At 42.7% G+C, this 19,957-nt stretch overlaps 1 protein-coding gene across 2 annotated transcripts; it reads left to right on the top strand.

The window, feature by feature from the left end:
- Nucleotides 1-1,316: 1,316 nt before the first annotated feature.
- Nucleotides 1,317-14,708, top strand: MAPK7 (mitogen-activated protein kinase 7). 2 transcript variants are annotated; one of them, XM_042476852.1, is made up of 7 exons: nt 1,317-1,449; nt 3,640-3,873; nt 5,864-6,029; nt 7,377-8,518; nt 9,869-10,800; nt 12,508-12,635; nt 13,897-14,708. In XM_042476852.1, exons 2-7 carry the CDS (start codon nt 3,654-3,656, stop codon nt 14,048-14,050), a joined length of 2,742 nt encoding a protein of 913 aa, XP_042332786.1. In that variant the 5' UTR covers nt 1,317-1,449; nt 3,640-3,653; the 3' UTR covers nt 14,051-14,708. The 2 variants fall into 2 exon arrangements, with proteins under 2 accessions (XP_042332786.1, XP_042332785.1); XM_042476851.1 differs by having other exon boundaries at nt 1,366-1,499.
- Nucleotides 14,709-19,957: the final 5,249 nt, after the last annotated feature.

The raw sequence follows: 19,957 nt of genomic DNA on the forward strand, positions 1-19,957 counted from the left end.
GTGGTCTATTTGGACTCCTAGATCCCTTTCACACGTAGTCTCCTTAAGCCAGGTGTCCCCCATTTTATATCTATGCATTTTGTTTTATTCCAGCCAGAATTCCTCTATCTTAGCATTGGTGGAGATAAATCCCATTCTTCAGATGAAGTAGTGATATTAAAGCCTTGGAGTATATTATTATAGCCTGAAAAACCCACAAAAAAACTATTGTTATTTTATTGATGTCCTGCCTTTTCACAATATAGAGACTCAAGGTGGTGTTATAAAGCTCATTTATTCAATTTACAAAGCTTATTTATTCAGCTTATTTATTTATTTATTTATAAAGCTTATTTAATGATTTATTTATTAAGCTGATTCACTGTTTATAAAGCTTATTTATACAGTTTATAAAGCCTATCATGCTTATTTGGTTTATAAAGCTTATAAAGTTTATTTATTAGGTTTATAAACCTTATTTATGTAATTTATAAAGCTTATTTATGCAGTTTATAAAGCCTAAAATGCTTATTTAGTTTATAAAGCTTATTTAGTTACAAAGTTTATTAATAGTTTACAAAGCTTATAGAGCTTATTTACAGTTCATAAAGCTTATAAATCTTATTTATTTATTTATAAAATAAATATAAAATATATTCATTCAGTTTATAAAGCTTATAAAGTTTATAATGCTTATTTAGTTTATAAAGCTTATAAAGCTTATTTACACAGTTCATAAAGCCTATAACACCTATTTAGTTTATAAAGCTTATTTATTAATCTTATAAAGCTTATTTATGCAGTTTATCAAGCCTATAACTCTTATTTGGTTTATAAAACTTATTCATTAAGCTTATAAAGCTTATTTTTTACAGTTTATCAAGCCTATAACTCTTATTTATACAGCTGATAAAGCTTATTTAAACAAGAATGGGGCATAATTTATTATTATTATTAGGGGAATGGGATATAATTTAATAATGAGGGGAAGGACTGAGGCCTGTGCTTTTGGACACTTGCAGTGACTGACAGAAGTTCCACAGAGAAATGAAGGAAAGAAAGCAGAGCTTTTGTCTGCCAGTTATCCCTCATGAGGAGCCTCGCCTCCTTTTCCCTAGTTTTCTCTTCCGACGCTTTTCATTGGCTCCCTCCCTCCTTCCGCGCTTTCCGATTGGCTCAGAGTAAGGAGAGGGGTGGGACTTGGTCTTCAAAGAAAAAAAGCCCACGCAAGGTAGGCACAGTCCTTCCCTCTCCTCAACTTCGCCGCCGTGGCCACGCCTCCCTGAGTCCTGATTGGCCGAGAAGGAGTCGAAGCCCTAACATCCGGGTACCTTGGAGGAGGAGAGCTAGAGCTAGAACAGAGGAAGCAGGCAGGGAAGGGAGGGGGAAGAGGAGGGAGTGGCGGACCAGAGAGGGAACCGCCCCGGTCCTCCAAAGGGCTTCTCGGTGCCTTTGCTCCCATTGCAGCAGGTGAGAATCCTCTTTCCCTAGGAAGCAGAAGGGGAAAAGTGTCACCCAAGGTGTGCATCTCTCCTTTCCCTTTTCTTTTCCATGGTGTACAATCCTTCCCTCCCAGGACAGATTTTATTCCCCATCCTATAATGCAGTCCCTCCCTCTCCATCTCTAGATGAAGGGCAGCCCCCTCAGTTTCTCTCCATCCTCTCCTTTCCTGATCTCTGCCATACTGGGGGTCCTTTATGTGGCTGCTAGATCCCTTTTACATGCTGACTCTTTTTTAATTGAAGATCCCTTTTGCATGTTGACATTTTGCTGCTGGATCCCCTTTTGCTTGCTGACTTTGTTGCTCCTGGATCCCCTTTGTATGTTGACTCTTGAAGATCCCTTTTGCATGCTGACCTTTTGGGCAAGATCCCTTTTGTCTGCTGGCTTTGTTGCTGTTGGATCCCTTTTGTATATTGACTTTTTACTTGAAGATCCCTTTTGCATACTGACTTTGCTACAAGATCTCTTTTGCGTGCTGACTTTTTGCTGCAAGATCCCTTTTGCATGCAGACTTTTTTGCTGCTGGATCCCTTTTGCTACACTTGATTTTAGTCAAAAGGCTGAGAAGTGATAATAAGATCCCTTTTGCTCCAAAATCCCTTTTGCTGACTAAGAAGGCGATGTCTCTGAAGACAGGCTTCTTCCATAACAAGGCTCTCAAGAATCCATCTCTGCCTCATAACATCTCCTGTTCTTCTCCTCCATGTAGTCGCAGAGTCTCATCTCCACATCATCATCATAATCGTCATCATATTTATATCCCACTTTCCCCCCAAAATTAGGAATCAGAGCAGTTTACCATTTAAAATAACAGTGCAATTCACATTTCCCATTCTTCCCCTGAACATGATGGCAGCCCTTCTTCCCTTTGTATTCCATAATATTCCCTGTTTTTCTTGCAATGGGGACCACCTCTAAAGGTAGAGCAACCTGTTTCTTCACCTCAGTGTGCTATTGCAACTGATTTGTGGGAAGCGACAATTCCCTTTCTTCTGCTCATCTCATAATAATCTACTTTTTGATCTGGGTGTGTGCCATAAGATCTCCCCTCGTTTTCTATGTCCAACAATGTACCAGTTTTGATGACAGCCTTGCTTTGTCAGTTCCACAAATGTTGGCTGCATCTATAGTGCAGACTTTAACTGCATTGGCTCAATGCTATGGATTTTGGGATTTGTAGTTTGGTGAGAGATTTAGCCTTCTCTGTCAGAGAGCTTAGGTTCAGCTACAAATGCCAGAATTGCATAGGGAGGAGCCAGGGCAGTTAAAGCAGTGTCAAACATTACAGTTTCTGACATAAGGGATAGTCCCTTCACTGTTAAGTTTTCTGTTCTTTATCCTGATCTGCTTTCTGTCTACCAATTGATCTTATTTCTCTGTTTGTTGTAAAATAATTTGTATAACTGTCAAGTATATCAATTAAAATTAGTTACCAGACAAAACAGTAGATTGCCTAAAATAAATTTTATATACCCATGATCTGTTATAGATGTGGCATTAGTGAACTGTTTACATGAAATACAGTGGGCCCTTGATATCCATTGTGGTTGCCAAGATTTGTGGATGCTCAAGTCCCATTAAATACAATAGCATAGTAAAATGGTGTCCCTTATATAAAATAGCAAAATCAGTGTTTGCTCTCTGGAATATATATATATTTTAAAATATTTTGAAGCCGGGCATGGTTGAATCCATGCATAATGAACCCATGGTGGGCTAACTCTGTATCTCCTTCCAGTCTGTCAAGGGTCCTGATATGAGAAAGAAGCTTTCATCCTCCATCCTTGGTTGACAGAAATGTGGGATATATTTCAAGTAAATAAGCACCCACACCGAAATGGTAAAAAAAATAAAATGAAAACTGAATAGCAAACGTTTTGTGCACACAGGAGGGATCTTGATGGGCAAGACATACTCAGATGCACCAAAGAAATTCCACTATATATTAGAAATGAAGCAATGTGGGGACATATCCTTGAGAGAGAACACGTGAGTGCCACTAATACATAGGACCGGTACTATGTGACCAACTGTCACATATCCTATGAAGGAGAAAAATAGACATCAAGGAAGGTTCTTGAAGGTGACATGTGGGGGCAGGTAGGCTTGTGCGTAAGAGTTGGACTCACATTTGTTGTTTTTAAATTTTGTGATAGAAAGTTACAGGACCATGGCAGAACCACCAATAGAGGATGAAGGGGAGGAAGCAGCTCAAGGCCAAGCAAAACAGGAACCAACTCATCAAGCCACTGTGGCAGCCAAGAATCTAGCCATCTTGAAGGCTCGTTCCTTCGATGTCACCTTTGAGGTGGGGGATGAATATGAAGTTATTGAGACGATTGGCACCGGAGCATATGGTGTGGTCAGCTCAGCACTTCGTAAGGACACAGGTGTGTGAGGACAGCATGGTGGATGGAAATTGATATACTCCATTTTGCTTCTAGGCCATAAAGGGGTAGGCCATGGAAGACCTCATGTAAGGGGACTAGTAGTATGTGATGCAGTGGTTTGAGCATTACACTCTCTCAGCCTCAGAGGAAGGCAAAGTAAAAAAACCCTTGCCAAGAAAATTCTGTTACAGGGTTGCTATAAGTCAGAAACGACTTGCAGGGACATAACAACCAAGTATGTACTGATGGCATATTTTCCACTAATACTTGGATTATATTGTGCTGTCCCATAGAAGCCTAGATTTAGTACCTTGTAAAGAGAGAGAGAGAGAGAGAGAAATATACATATTTGCATACCACCTTTCATCATGTATTTTGCCAGTTCCTTGTGGACAAGAAAGTGTGTGTGTGTGTGTGTGTGTTTGTTTGTGTTTATGAATGTGCCTTCAATTCCCTGTCAACTTATGGTGACCCCATGCATTTCATGAGGTTTTCATTGGCAAGGAATACTCAAAGATGGTTTTGCCAGTTCCTTCCTCTGAAACATAACTTGCAGCACCTGGCATTTGTTGGCAGTCCCCATCCGAGTACTAATCAGAGCTGATCCTGCTTAGCTTCCAAGATCAGACAGGATCTGGTGCCTTTAGGATGTTTAGGCCACTTTATCAGTTATTGATTGTTATTATTATTATTATTATTATTAACCTTTATTTATAAAGCGCTGTAAATTTACGCACATTTTTCATTCAAAGTTTATCTGCAAGTATCATGGACTTTAAAAAAATATCTATGCAATGGAGAGGCCCAGAAACTTCCTTTTAACATAGGAATGTAAGAGCCATGCCAGACCAAATCAAAAAGCTATTTAGTTAAGCATTATGTTCTTATAGTACACAAGCAGATGCTTATGGGAAGCCCACAAGGAGCATCTTCCTGCTCATTTTCATGGCAAATAGCATTCAGAAGTATGGTACTTCTCATACTGGAGGTAATACCAGAGGTTTTTAGGATTATAATTCTTAGAATCCCCAGCCAGCGATGGCCAGTTGTAACCTAGGAGTTGTGGCCTAAATCTAATTGCTAATCAAACTACAGTACAGTTCAGACCATAATCTGTTGCTGAATGGGAAGTAATCAGTTATGTAAATCACACTGACTCAATTTGCACTAGCAACTGAGCTGAGAGCCCCTAAAACTTTTCAGAACTTTCTAGGCAATATACACATCAGAAGCGAGAAAAAACAAAACTGATTGGTTTAGTCATATTTCAAACAGTTCCTGACTAAGGTCCAAAACACACTTCAGAAATAATCCTGTTCGAGACTGCTTTGACTGTCCTGGCTCAATGCTAGGGAATTCTGGGAACTGTAGTTTTGTGAGACATTTAACCTTCTCTGTCAGATAGTTCCGGTGCCACAATAAACTACGATTACTACGATTCCCTAACAGTGAGCCAGGGCAGCTAAAGCAGTCTCTACCTGGATTTTTCTGCGGTGTGTTTTGGACCTTAAACAACAAACCATGGTTAATATTATAATAAATAATAAATTTAATAATAAATTTACAGCGCTTTATAAATAAAGGATAATAATAATAATAATAATATAAATCATGTTTTAGTATAAAGTACTGTATATATACAGTAGAATTTAGAGAGAAGGCATATCTTGGTATTAGAAAGACAAGGCAGGAAAGATTCCTTCCTCCATTTTAACCAAACAGACATGTGAATAAGCAAACCTGGTCATTTTTAATTTGTTTCTGGCAGTGGGATTGTCTGGTTTCAGTTGTTGCATGAGCATGAAGTTTGATGGAAGACTTTAGGCCAGGTATTCTCACAGTTAAATGTTGTTGTGGTGGGGAAATGCATAGTGAGCAATGAGTTGATGGTTGGGAAGATCAGGAAGTGACGATGTGACACATAGAATTGTAAGAGATATGCACTGATTAGAACTCCAGATTCTTTAACATTTTTCTTCCCTTTTATCAGGCCAGCAGGTGGCGATCAAGAAAATCCCCAATGCCTTTGACGTGGTGATGAATGCCAAGCGCACATTGCGCGAGCTGAAGATCCTTAAACATTTCAAGCATGACAACATAATCGCTATCAAGGACATCCTAAAACCCTCTGTGCCTTATGCTGAGTTCAAATCTGTGTAAGTGCTTCTCCTCTACATTCCCAGAGTTCTGTTCAGAGAACAGCAAATATTTCCTACATGTGAAAAGCTAGCATGTCAAGGAGAAGACTGAGCTGGCACTCTCTATTCCAGCTGCTAAGTTTCAATAGCAAGAGATGCTGGGAGTACTAAAGTGCTAAAACTTCTGAAGGTCTGTACAACATTTGTATTTGCCCATGCACACTTGAATCGGCTTCAAGAAGTTGAACAGTCACTCTAGGTCACTAGTTAGGGCTGATGGGAATTGCAGCATTTCCAAACCTGCCCTCTATAGCAGCACAAGCCCTTTGGAAATTGCATTGAGCCATTCTCCCTCAGTGACAACAAATTTTTTTAATGAGTTAATGCCCTGATTTGTGACCTAGTCCTTTGATGATATGTCTTCTTTTTATGGATGGGTTGACATCTTGGGTGAAAATGGGCAGGTCCTGGGTAACCTTTCAGAAAGTTCAGGATGTCACTTGGATGTTCTGGGTGACTAGTTTTGGGTGCCTGTTAGATGGAAGAAATCTTCTTAGTTCCCAGGCCTGGTTTCATATCCTTTGGGTTGCTGGTCTTTCCACCAAAGACAGTGCCTCCCTGGCCTGGCTGACATGAACATCATGCAGTGCTTAGTACAGGTATTAGGCCTGGGAGATTCAGATTCAGCTGCCAACTTGACAATTAAGTTCACTGGCCAACTTTGGACCATTTTTATTCTCATACAGCCTAACCTATCTCATAGGTGACAATATGGGATGAGAAAGCCAGTCTTGAGCTCCTTGGAGATGGAGTATGAATTCAATTAATGAATTTCTCATAACATGGCCAGTTTCTTCTGTTCTTTTACTCTCCTTTCATTTACAAAGGACTGTTCATCTATATTCAGATTGTATTATCTGTCTTTTCCTTCTGTCCCATCATATTTTTATCTTGCCATTCCTCTAAGGATCTCAAGTGGCATGCATAATTCTCCTAGCTTCATAAGCTTTCTCCTCATAACAACTTGATGAAGTCGATTGGCTGTATTATATATTTGTTATCTTTGTATCTTGTCTTGCTTCCATTGAGTTCCTGGCACTTTAATGGCTTTCCTCCTTTACTTTAACTTTGTAACAACTCTGTGAGGTAGTGTAGATTGAAAGTGATAGGCCCAAAGCCACCCAGTAAGTTTTTATGGCTCAGTGGGGACAAGAACCTGTTATCTCCTAACTCACAGTCCATGTCTAGGCGAGAGAGTGTGAGTGAGAGTGTCTGTCTGTGTCTGGCCCAAGAAGACCCACTGAGTACCATGACTAAAGAGTTCCCCAGGTTCTCTTCTTAAATGTCTTGCTTGTCTTCTATCAGGTATGTGGTGCTGGACTTGATGGAGAGCGACCTGCATCAGATCATCCATTCCTCTCAGCCTCTTACCTTGGAGCACGTCCGTTACTTTCTCTACCAGCTCTTGCGGGGCCTCAAGTACATCCATTCAGCCAATGTCATCCATCGGGACCTCAAGCCTAGCAATCTGCTCATCAATGAGAACTGCGAACTTAAGATTGGGGACTTTGGCATGGCCCGAGGTCTTTGCACCAAGCCAGATGAGTACAAGTACTTCATGACGGAGTATGTGGCTACCCGCTGGTACAGGGCCCCTGAGCTGATGCTCTCTCTCCATGAATATACCCAGGCCATAGACATGTGGTCAGTTGGGTGCATTTTTGCTGAGATGCTTGGGCGGAAGCAGCTCTTTCCAGGGAAGAATTACATCCACCAGTTACAGCTCATCATCACCGTCCTAGGTACCCCGCCAGCCAAAGTGGTTCACTCCATTGGGGCTGACCGGGTACGGGCCTACATCCAGAGCCTGCCATCGCGCCAGCCGGTGCCATGGGAGGCCCTCTACCAGAATGCTGACCGTAAGGCCTTGTCTTTGCTCTCAAAGATGCTGCGCTTTGATCCCCGTGAACGCATATACGTGGTGGAGGCCCTGAATCACCCCTTCCTGGCCAAATATCATGACCCAGATGATGAGCCTGACTGCGTCCCAGCTTTTGATTTTGATTTTGACAAACAGGTGCTCACCAAGGAGCAGATCAAGGAAGCCATCGTGGGTGAGATCAATGATTTCCATGAGCGTCGAGAGGGCATCCGGCGCCAGATCAGTTTCAAGCCAGCCTTGAGGCCTGCTGCCATTGGCGGGGGTTATGGGGATGATACCAGCCAAATGCAGCTTCTCTACTGCCATGATGTAGATATGCCCAGTGCTGGTTCACCTAGAATGGGAGATGGTGACTATGCAATGGCATCTCCTGTCCCCTGCTCCTTGACGGAGACAATTGACCTCACTTCACCCGTCACAACCACAGCTGTGGTACAGCATGAGGTGAAGGCTGAAGCAGAAGCTCCCATAGCTCCTCCTAAGAGGGAAGGAGCCATCTCAGATGACACTAAGGCTGCCCTCAAGGCGGTTATCTTAAAATCTGCGCTTCGGAATAAGAACAAAGGTAATTTGGAAAGGTTTGGTATGAGGGAGTGACAAAAGGTGTCATGTGAACTAGGACAGTTAGTCAATGGATTTAAGATGGAAAGACATTGTAGTGCAACAGTTAGAGGACTGGGATTTGGGAGATCTGGGTTAAGCTCTGCACTGTGCCATGACAATCATTTAAGGCATTCTTCCTTGTGTGTGATATGTGCCTTCAAGTATTTTCCAATTTATGGTGACCCTATGACGAGCCTATTATGGGGTTTGCTTGGCAAGATTTGTTCAGAAGAGGTTTGCTATTGATTCCCCTGAGGCTGAGAGAGTGTGACTTGCCCAAGGCCACTCATTCATGGCCAAGCTGGGAATTGAACCCTGCTCTCCAGAGTCAAAGTCCAACGCCAAAACCACTACATCATGCTGGCTCTTCATTCTTTCTTAAAAACACCTAAATTAAGGGTTGTGAAGACAAAAAGAAGAAGAGGAAAAATATATATGCATTTATTTCTGACCCAAAAAATTGTCCAAAAAACCAAAAACTTTTCCAAGCTCTGATGCTGATTTTCCAAACTCTGATGCTGGTCTTGCCTTTGAGCTGTATGGTTTATAGAATCTATCCAGCGAAGCGGTCTGTGTGGAGTTATTAATTGGAGATCTTGGGATTTGTTCTAATTTAATTTGAAATAGTTCAACTTAATTTGAAATTCTTAGGCATACTTGAAGTGTAGTGAATTTTTCTTACCAGTTGTAGAAGCTTCTGGGTATTTTAATGGAAAGGTGAAATATATGGGTGAAATCCATTTAGTCTTCAAAACTGGAGTAAATAGGAAGAGATGTAAGAGAGCACATATACACCCTCAGGTTGGGGTTGCCAGTTGTGTGGAGTGAGATGTGCACTGGCCCCTATAGGACTATGGAGGCCTGCACCCACCTGCCATGCCCCCTAGGGCTCATGGGATGCAAGTGTGCCATGTTTTTCAATCCTGGGTTAGTTTAAGACCAAGAGAGACAGTTTTTCAAACACGTATTAAATTGGAACTCAACTTGTGTACTTCCTTCTTGAATAAAGATCTTTCCTAGGCCTGACACAACCCAGAAATATAGTCAAATTGCTTTCCCCACATCACCTGAACAGGCGTGCTGTTATTTTTGGGGCGGGGAATGTAATTTGGGAGTGAGCCTAGCAGTCCCCACTTTCAGAAATGGCCTTGAAGTCCACATCTTCTGCCCTCCATAATAAGTGCAAAGATAAGTTGGAAACGTTTGGTGTGAGGGAGTAAACAAAGTGTCATGTGAACTGGATCAGCTAGTTGATGTGTTTAGAATGGAGAACAAATGCATTTTTTAAAAAGCATCCCTCTTGGTTCCTCAGATACACCATCATCTGTCTTGGAGACATCTGATATCCGAAGGCCAGTGACAGCGAAGGAGCGCCAACGGGAGCGAGAAGAGAAGCGCAAACGCCGTCAGGAAAGAGCCAAGGAGCGTGAGAAACAGAAGAAGGAGAAAGAGCGAGAACACAAGGACATGCTTACAGAGAATGATCGGAACCTTCTGGAAAGATGGACCAAAATGGTGGACCGTACTCAAAGCAAGCCAGCTCAGAATGGCTCTGCAGTTCTCCTACAGACAACCACTGCCAGCCACAACCTGCCTCCAGTCCCTTCTGGCAACCCTTTGCCACCTCAGGCTCCCTCCACTTGCCGTATCTCCCCTACCCCTTCTGGCAACACCCCTGCACCGCCTGACTTTCTTGCTGTCTCAGACAAGGGGGTGCCTACAATGGGACCCAAGCTCACTATTGTTCCTGTGGGTCCGGTTCAGAGGTCCAATACCAATGTTCATTTTTTCCAAACTCAGGCTGCCCCATTCCTGGTTGCCACCCCAGCTTGCCAAAAAGCCATTCCTTCCAAACCGGAGTGCCTCCTAAGTGTCAAGTATACCCCTGGTCAGATCTTCCAAACCCCCTATGGTGTTGCAGCCTTGAACACCTGGAGTGGCGTCCCCCAGCCTGAGAGCTGGGCTGTGGCTGGACAGGTGCCAGTGACACAGCCAGAGATGGTACCTTCTAGTGGCACGCTACTGGAACAAACAGTGAGTTTTAGGGCTTCCATGGAGCAGCCTTTGTTTCTGGCAGAGATGGGCAAGCCTGAGCTCCCACCACCACCACCACAGGGAGTGGTTGAAGACACATCATCACCACCATCAGCAGGAAGAGGTCCTGCCCAGCACCAGTCAGCCTCAGGACTGCCTTTGGAGCCTCCAGATATCAATGTGGTGACACAGCAGCTCTCTAAATCCCAAGTAATGGCTTGTGTTCAGTTCTTCCTGTGGGCCCAGGGACTATACATCACACTACAGATGAGAAGTGGGCAACTGTGCTGAGTGTGGAGACCAATGTTTGCCTCTGCACACAGCTTGGAGGGGAGGGGGGGATACACCAGAAGGGATGTCATGCCAATTCTTTTTGCTGTTTTTTGGGGGGCAGGTGTTGTGTGGGTTTTTTTGCTGCATTTGTTGTTGTGTGCCTTCAAGTTGTTGTTTTTTTTGGCGACCCTATCACAGAATTTTCTTGGCAAGACTTGTTCAGTTTGCCACTTCTTTCCCCTGTGACTTGTCCAAGGTCACCTAGTGAGTTTCATGGTCAAGTGGGGAATTGAACTCTGGTCTCCAGAGTCATAGCCCAACACTCAAACCACTATGCCATACTAGCTCTCAAAAATTAATATATTTTATATAAATAATTGATTAATGCCACATTTTTAACAGATCTTGGATATATAAAATTTACTCTGAAGGGTGTCAGCTAGTGTAGAGTAAAACACCATGTTTTCAGGCAGTTTTACCATTTATGTCCCTTTGAGGATGCTTGTATTTTTCAGAACATGCACAAATCACAGGGCTATGTAAGGAATCTTACATAGGACTAATACAGTCACCGCCTCAGAGAGTTTAGTAAATTTTTGTTCTCATACTTAGCCTTGCAGTTTTAATGGCTAGAAATTTGTTTAGAAACACTTTATTCATTAGTAGCATTTGTGTCCTGAACTATAACTGTAGGTGGAAAAGTTGTAGGTGTGTCTTATGTATCGTGCTATCCTGCCCCATCTGCTCAGGCCCTAGGAGTAGCATAATGTCACTTCTGCTCATTGCAATGGCAAGCATGAACGTTTGACTGTGTTCCTGTGAGGAGGCACAAAAAATGGCAGTATAGCTCCACAGGCTCTGAAGTGTGCTCACCAGTACCTTAAATTAGGAGTGGGCATCTGTAGTCTGGGAGCCAGCATGATTGTGATTTGAACGTTGGACTACTACCCTGGAGATCAGGGTTTGATTCCCCACTTGGCCCCTGTGATAGGTTCGCATTAGTTGGAAATGACTTCAAGGCACACAACATCATCATCTGTGATCTTCCAGATGTTTTTGGACAATTCCCACAGTCCTTTGCTATTGACTTTATTGGCTAAAACTGATGGACATTGTAGGCAAGAAGAAGCATCTCAACCACTCCACATTAGAGCTGTCTGTAGTTCTGATCTGGATGCTATTAATTGTGATTGAATTCTGATTGAAATAAATAGGATTCAGCTAGGCTCAATTAACTTGTCCCATAGATTTCCTCGGAGAGTAGTTGAGTCTCCCTCTTTGGAGGTCTTTAAACAGAGGCTTGATGGCCATCTGTCGAGTATACTTTGATTGAGAGTTCCTGCATGGCAGGGGTTGGACTGATGGCCCTTGTGGTTTCTTCCACCTCTATGATTCTATGATTTTAATAGATTGCAACTATGTCTTTTCTTTTTGCACCAACTGTTTTGATGCACAGTGCTATAACCAATGGCATGTTTTCTTCAGAGTTGTTTAGATAGCTTCCACGGTGCAAGGTCTGTCTTGCTTGGTACGAGAGCGTGGGTCAAATCCTGCAGAGCATCCCCACTCCTCAGCTGGCCTTTGATAGTGTTATCATGTGCTGATCTTTGCATGAGGAATGAGTTCACTTTTTCTTAATTCCAGGTGGAAGATCTCCTGCCTCCTGTCTTCTCTGGCACACCAAAAGGCAGTGGTGCTGGCTACGGGGTTGGGTTTGACTTGGAAGAATTTCTGAACCAGTCTTTCGATATGGTGGGAGAGAACAGAGAGAGGTAAGAGGCCTGTCTAGCTGGGCTTCAAAAATGACACAGGGAGCTAGTGGTTGAAATACAATGGGCCCTTGTTATCCACTTGAGTTTGGTTCCAGGACCCCCTGTGGATAACAAAATCCGTGGATGCTCAAGTCCCATTAAATATAGTGGCACAACAAAATGGTGTCCCTTATATAAAATGGAAAATCAAGGTTTGCTATTTGGAATTTATACTTTTTTGGAATATTTTCAAGCCATGGATGCTTGAATCCATGGATAAAAAAATCTGTGGATAGGGAGTGCCGACTGGATGTGCATATGTTTATGAGCAATCACTTTTACTTGGGATTAGCAGGTTTACAGCCTGCTCTTGCCCCAGGTGAGGACAGTGGCATTATAGGCCTGTGTAGAGAGATCACAGGTTTTTTTTATGGCTGCTGTTGGCTTAGCTGTTCAGATATTTGTTCTGACACAAAAGCTTTGGGCTTTTTAGCTGAGAACTAAAAGGGGAACCTGCACAATGTAATTTGAAGATCCATAGATGATTGTCAGTTCCAATTAGATCATAAATATTTTTCCTGAGCTTTTTTGGGCTCTGGAGTGAAGTATGGGTGCAAACAGGTCATACTGGTCTTTCTTAAGAGTGACAGAAAGGCAGTACTGGCAAGTTATATAGACTCGATCATGCAGCAACTAAAGCAGCAATTTAGTTCAAGAACTAGAATTTTGTAACTCTCTTTTCCCTGTATCACTTGGGTTGATTTTTTAGGATTTTGGAATATTTGCAGATACACAATGAGCTTTCTTGGAGATGCGGCCTTAGTCTACACATGAAATCCATTCATATTTCGTGTACACCTTGTACACATAGCCCGAAGGCAATTTTTTAACACAATATTTTAAATAATTTTCTGTGAAAGTTTGCAAACAGTGAACCACCAAAATCAAAGGTATCGCTATCTTAGTCACCCGTGTGGACAATTTTGGAATATTTCAGATTTTAGAATTTCAGATAAAGGAGACTCAACCCGTATGTTTTTTTTTTAAAAAAACAGAACTGATACTTAATTTTGTTAAAAAATGTTTGTATAGTACCTTTTGTTTTAGCTGAACTTTTATTTTAAATTTTGTAAGCTGTCTTGAGTCCCTTGGCAGGATATAAATGGAATTAATGAATAAAATTGAACAGAGAATGGAGAAGAAGGGAGGAAACTAGGTCAACAGCTCATAATTTGCTTTGTCTTATTCTTTTCTTGATCTGTCTCGCCTACAACTGGATTAGCCAAGGTGATTCTGCCCCACTTTCGGCCTCCCTTCTCGCTGACTGGCTGGAAGTCCATCGTATGAACCCAGCTGACATGGAGTCTCTCCAGCAAGAACTCCAACTAGGCTCTCCTATGATCCTGTCTGACATTCCGGATCTCCAGGATGCATGAAAATCTAGACTCCTGTGTGCCATTTTCTTCTTCCTTTAAAAAGACCTTTGGCTTGATGTGGGAAGGAGAAACAAATCCAGCAAGGGCTGAGCCAACTTGAGATGTTCACGACTGGTCTGTTTGCCTTCCCAACTACTCCAGCTGGGAATTGTTACCGCAGTGCCTGCATCTTTTGTTTGGAAGCAAAAGCTGAACTTGGCTAGTATTCAGACAGGAGTCATTTCCCAGAAATGTTTGACATGGTGGTGCTAACACCTGTGTCACCTTGTGTTGGGTGTGTTGTGGCAAGCAGGAATGAAAGCTGTCCCAAGAAATAAGTGCAGTAACAACACTAAGTGTGTGTGCGTGCGTGTCTTTGTGTTACCTGTTCTCTTGAAAACAGGTGGCAAGCAAACTCCCTCCTGACCCCTCACTGTGTCTACCTTACCTCATAGCCTAAAGTATGGATATTACGTTTCACACCTAGGGTATCAAGAGCTGTTTGAGGGGGCAAACATTTGAAGGAAGAAATCATTCAAAAACACACAAGTAATACAAACGGGCCCTTGGTATCTGCTGGGGTTTGATTCCAGGACGCCCTGTGGATACCAAAATCCATGGATGCTCAAGTCCCATTAAATACAGTGGAATAGTAAAATGGTGTCCCTAACATAAAATGGCAAAATCAAGGTTTAATTTAGAATATATATTTATATTTCAAACAGTGGATGGTTGAATCTGTGAATAAGGAATTCATAGATATGGAGGGCTAACTGTAAACAAAGCTGTAGTTCACTTTGTTCTTAGCCCCTTGAAAGACCTGGATTGTAACAGAGGGTCATCTTGTGGGCAGTAGCTGCTCTATAGTGCTCCATTTAGTCCATTCCTGTTTGTTCAAGCTGGCTGCAGCACCTTAAAACCTTGGCTAGAGACTCTTCCTGAGTTCCTTTAACTGGAAACGCCAGGGATTTAGCTTAGGGTGGATGATGTGTGGGGCATCACATATTTTTTGGGCTGCAACTTCTATCAGCCTTCGGCAGATTAACCAATAGTGAGTGATAATGGGAGTTGTACTCAAAGACATCTGGGAGAGCCACAGTTGCCCACATCTCTATGCTATGTGCTCTGCTGATGAGCTAAAGTCCCTTCCTTAAATGACTACTACTGTGGTTGTCCAAACCAATGTTCAGGAGAATCTGGGAATGGCTGGCCTTAGTACTTTGGGGACTGATTGGGGTTTCTTCTCTCACATGTATATGTTCTTACATGTATATGTAAGCTCCATGTAGAAATAAGGCTTACCTTTTAAGGACTCACTTGGGGCTACAGCCGCGATGTTGTCATCCAAAAGAAGGCACAAGTGTTCCCCCTCCCACACACACACCAAGTTTGTATTACAGTGATTGAAGTTGTTTTGAAGGAGGGCAACAGTCTGCTCTTAAAAGAGCAATGTTTCTAGCCTGGATGAGATTCCTCTTTAGTGTTGTAGTCAATAGCCTGTCCAGACTTGTGGCATAGAGTCAATTGGTATTTGCCATCAAATCAGCTTTGACTTATAAGTGAGAGACCTCCAAGACACCCTGTCATCAACAAACTCAGGGCTGTGGCTTCCTTGACTGAACCTATCCACTTGCAACGTGGTCTTCCTCTTTTCCTACTGTCTCCCACTTTTCCAAGCATGGTTGCCTTTTCTAATGAGTCACGTTGTTTAATGATGGGGCCAAAGTACGATAGCCTCAGTCTAGTCATTTTAGCTTCTGGTATGAATTCAGGCTTGATTTGCAGCAGGCCATGGAATTTGTAGAACTCTCCTCCAGCATCACATTTCAAACGAGTTGATTCTCTTCCTCTCAGTTTTCTTTATTGATAGCTTTTATACCAATATACAGTGGAACCTTGCCATATGCGGGGGATCCGTTCCGGATCCCGCCGCGTATGGCGATTTCCGCCTATGCTCGAGCCCCATTGTAAACAATGGGGCTCGTGCACGGCGGCGCGAAGGTGCGCGGGGTGCAACGGGCGCCCGCCCATTCAACTGAATGGGACGCGCTGCCCCTTCTGTCCCGCGTGCACCCAGCGGCTTGAGCGCGTATGCTCAAAGCCACTTATAAAAAGTCCGCGTATGCGGAGGCCCCACTGTATATACACAAAAATCAGAGTGTCTGCTCCTTTTTCTAGGTCACAGTATTTCAGCCCATTTAACCTCTTCCCTCTTGCTGTTCTTTGTGGAACAGAAAATTCTTCTAGCCACTTCAGAGTGCAGACTCCTAGTCTGTGCCTGTCTTGCTAAAAAGTTTGCCTTCTTGCAGGTGTGAACTGACAAGTGGCACTGTTTCTTTTGAGGGTGGACCTACCGACCAGGGTTGTTTAGGAAGGTAGCTCAAGATAATGCCCATGCAGCATCTCTACACTGCTGGAGAGCTAGCGTGGTGTAGTGGTTTGAGCATTGGACTATGACTCTGGAGTACAGAGTTCAAATCCCTGCTCAGCCATGAAATCCACTGGTTGATCCTGGGGAAGTCAAACTCTCTCAGCCTCAGAAGATGGCAATAGCAAACACTCTCTGAAGAAACTTGCCAGGAAAATCCTGTGATAGGTTTGCCTTGACTTGAAGGCATACAACAGCAAACCCACCTCTATAAGACAACCATGGCTTTTGTAGAATAGGGGCATTCTGAGTTCCTCCACTATCAAATTGCATGGGCAGCAATTATAGTGTGCACTCACTGAAAGTTGTACATTGTGCATAGAAGGCGCTCCCATTGTGCCATCCCAGGGACCACTTTGTACATGATAAATTTCATTGGGTTTTCTTAGGCAAGCAATACGTGGAGATGGTTTTGCCATTTCCTTCCCCTGAAATATAGCCTACAGGAGATTGGGGGTCTCCTATCCAAGTGCTAACTAGTGCTCACCTTGTTAAGCTTCCAAGATCAGAAGGCTTTGCTGCCTTTAGCACATTTAGGCCCTGTTGTATTGTTAATGTGGCTGAAAATATGTTATGAGGCTTCTCCCAGCAATCAAGAGTGCCTTTGTCAGGGCCTGTTTTATTGTATGCCTTTGTCCCTATAGGCCTTGATTATATATTTCAGAATTTTAAGGATGTTATTCTTTTGACATCTCTGTCTCAACAGAGAAGGAAATTCTATGATTCAGAGTCTTGCTTTTGCTCTTGAGGTTGTAGGGAAGAATGTCTGTTTCTGAGAACTGTGAATTTCTTTCGTAGCAGAAGTAACCTCTCCTTTCTGTTTATAGAGGTACCCCAGTAAAACTATTGGCTACCTGGGGATGTTGGGCAGAAGTGAGCAAAATGCAGTTCTGGGACAGCATGCAGTTCCCCAAAGCTGTTTGTATGTTTCAAACCCCTCCCGACTCCATGGACCACCTTTCTCTGACCCCCCCCCACCTCAAAAGAGACTAGTCTCCTAGAAGCATGCAGAGTTTAGGACCCCCTCTTGTTTTATTTATCATAAAAAATAAGTTTTTCCAAAACAGAACTGTCACTCTTTCTCCACCAAATGTGGTTAGAGGAAACAATTTCAGTGCCAGATCTGCCAGAGTTGTGCACCTTTGGTGTAAGGGAACACAAGTAGGGTTTGTTCACTTGAACTAAAATTAATCGTGTGGGCTTTAGGTATTCCTGTTATACCAAAGGGAAACCCTCTCACAACTGTTGTCTTTACCTGAAAATACCTTTAGCTCTAGTTAGTTACCTGTAACTCCCCACTTGCAATTCTTTCCAGAGAATAAAGGTTCTGATCTTGCCTGCATTGATACCTGGAGGTTTATAGTATTAGGAGAGTTAACTGGAAAATGTAGGGAAAACACACCTCTGGAGATCCAGTGGTCTGGTTTGAAATGGATTTTTGGCTGTGCTATGTTCTCAAATATCTTTCTACAACCTGTTGGAAGCTTTTGAGTGCTGCTGTGTGTAGGTTGGTGTGTGTTGGTGTATTTTTCTCAAAAGTGTTTGTGATTTCTATTAAAACAATGATTTTTATATTTAAAAATCCCAATGTAGTCATTGTATCACGTCTTCCCGTATCATTGGGGGGAGGCGCTAGTTGCTTGGGGTACTTTGGGACATGATTGAGTATTTGATCTTAAATGTTCTAGTCAGGGATGCATTGGTAACCTGTAGTCCCTATGGCTCAGGATGCATGGACAAGACCACATAGTGGCATGACCCAATGCTAATGTCTTGCCCAGAGGTATGGATACATGTCTGGATAGTCTTGAACCTGTCCAAGAATTGAGAAACCAAGGACAAAGTGCACTACTGGGACCACATCTGGCCTCCAATGCTTTTCTCATGGTCCTCAGTGCTCTCAGACTTGTTGACCACCATTTTCACTGAAAAACAACAACACTTTAATCGAAACTCAAAGATGTTTGCCTTTTTCCTGGCCAATAAAAGGATGAATTGTATGTTTTGGAAGCCTCCAGGAGAGGTGATTCACCCTTTAAATAGGTTTTGCTTTCCTCCCTTCACATCGCTTGACATCAAAAATGCACATTTTTCAAGACCAGAAGTGGACATGGAGGGAATTCAATTTGAGGGAATTTTTGACAGTTTGTGGGCTGCAAGAGGATCCCAGGGAGAAAGCAGGGCTTTGGGCTTGTCACAGTTGTTGACCTCTGTGATAAAATTATCTTTCTAATGCAGGTTTTTAAAAGTTAATGATTTGCTTCTGCAATGTAGAACCCTACTTGGGCTGCAGCTGCACTGCAAAAATCATGCAATTTGATACTGTTTTAACTTTCTATGGAATCCTGGGTTTTGTACTTTGTTGTGACAGAGAAGGCTAAATATCTCACAAAATGGCAAATCCCAGATTTCCATAGCACTGAGCCATGGCAGTTAAAGCGGCATGAAACTGCATTCATTCTGCAGTGCAGATGCAGCCTTATTCAAGAGTGAGGAACTACTTTTAGTTAACTGGACTGAATTTCAGATTGACAATTACATTCCAGTGGTACTTATTGCTATGTGCCATCAGATTGGTTTTGACTTGATATTACGAATGAAAGACCCTGTTAACACCCTTGTAAACTCAGGGCCATGGCTTCCTTGATTGAGTCCATCCACTTGTAATATCCCCTTCCTCTTTTCCTACAGTCTTCAGCTTTGTCAAGCATTATAGTCTTCCAATTATTTGGGCAGTAGGTGTAGCCAAAGATGAACGACTGGTACCCCCTCTCAGCACATTTTAGCTTTAATGTCTAATTGCAAGTAACTAAATTTTGGAACAGTGCTACAGATTGGTGGTCTAGACATGCTGGTCTCTGAACCATTGGTTGCCAGTTGTCAGCAAAGTTTCCAGGAAAGAAAGAAACAAGTTGTAGCCAATGGGCCCAAATTTAATTCTGGTCCCTGGCACACTCGCAAAAATAGTAATTGCTAGTCCAGAGCATCTTAAAGCCACAAATTTAGTTCTGGTCCCTGGCACATTGGCAAAAATAGGAATTGCTAGTCCAGAGCATCTTATAGCCTGAGAGGATGCACCTCAACCTTTAAAATGGGGTGGTGGAATCCATGCAAATTGGTATATAGGGGAAGCCCAGTAGGGCCAAATTATGCCTCACACCCTTGTTTAAATAATTCATGCCTAGCTTAATAATGTTACTGGCAAGTTTATTTACCCTGAAGTTTGCATGTCACCTAGGAGATGTCAGCACAGGATAGATGGTGCTAGTTCATCCCACTGAAATCAAGGACACTTAGAGTTGCCAGATGAAATAAGGGGCTGGACTCCTGTACTTTTCATAGTTGTGTAAAAGAAGGGTATTTAGCAGGGGCTGTGTGTATCACCTGCTGTGTGCATCATGTGCAAGACCTACTGGAAACTCCTGTTGTCTTCTACAAAACTGTTAAAGGTTCAGAAGTCCTGTTCCTTGGCAACCCTAAATCTAAATGACATTGGGTTA

The sequence above is a fragment of the Sceloporus undulatus genome, chromosome 6, assembly GCF_019175285.1.
Source record: "Sceloporus undulatus isolate JIND9_A2432 ecotype Alabama chromosome 6, SceUnd_v1.1, whole genome shotgun sequence".
NCBI lineage: Eukaryota > Metazoa > Chordata > Lepidosauria > Squamata > Phrynosomatidae > Sceloporus > Sceloporus undulatus.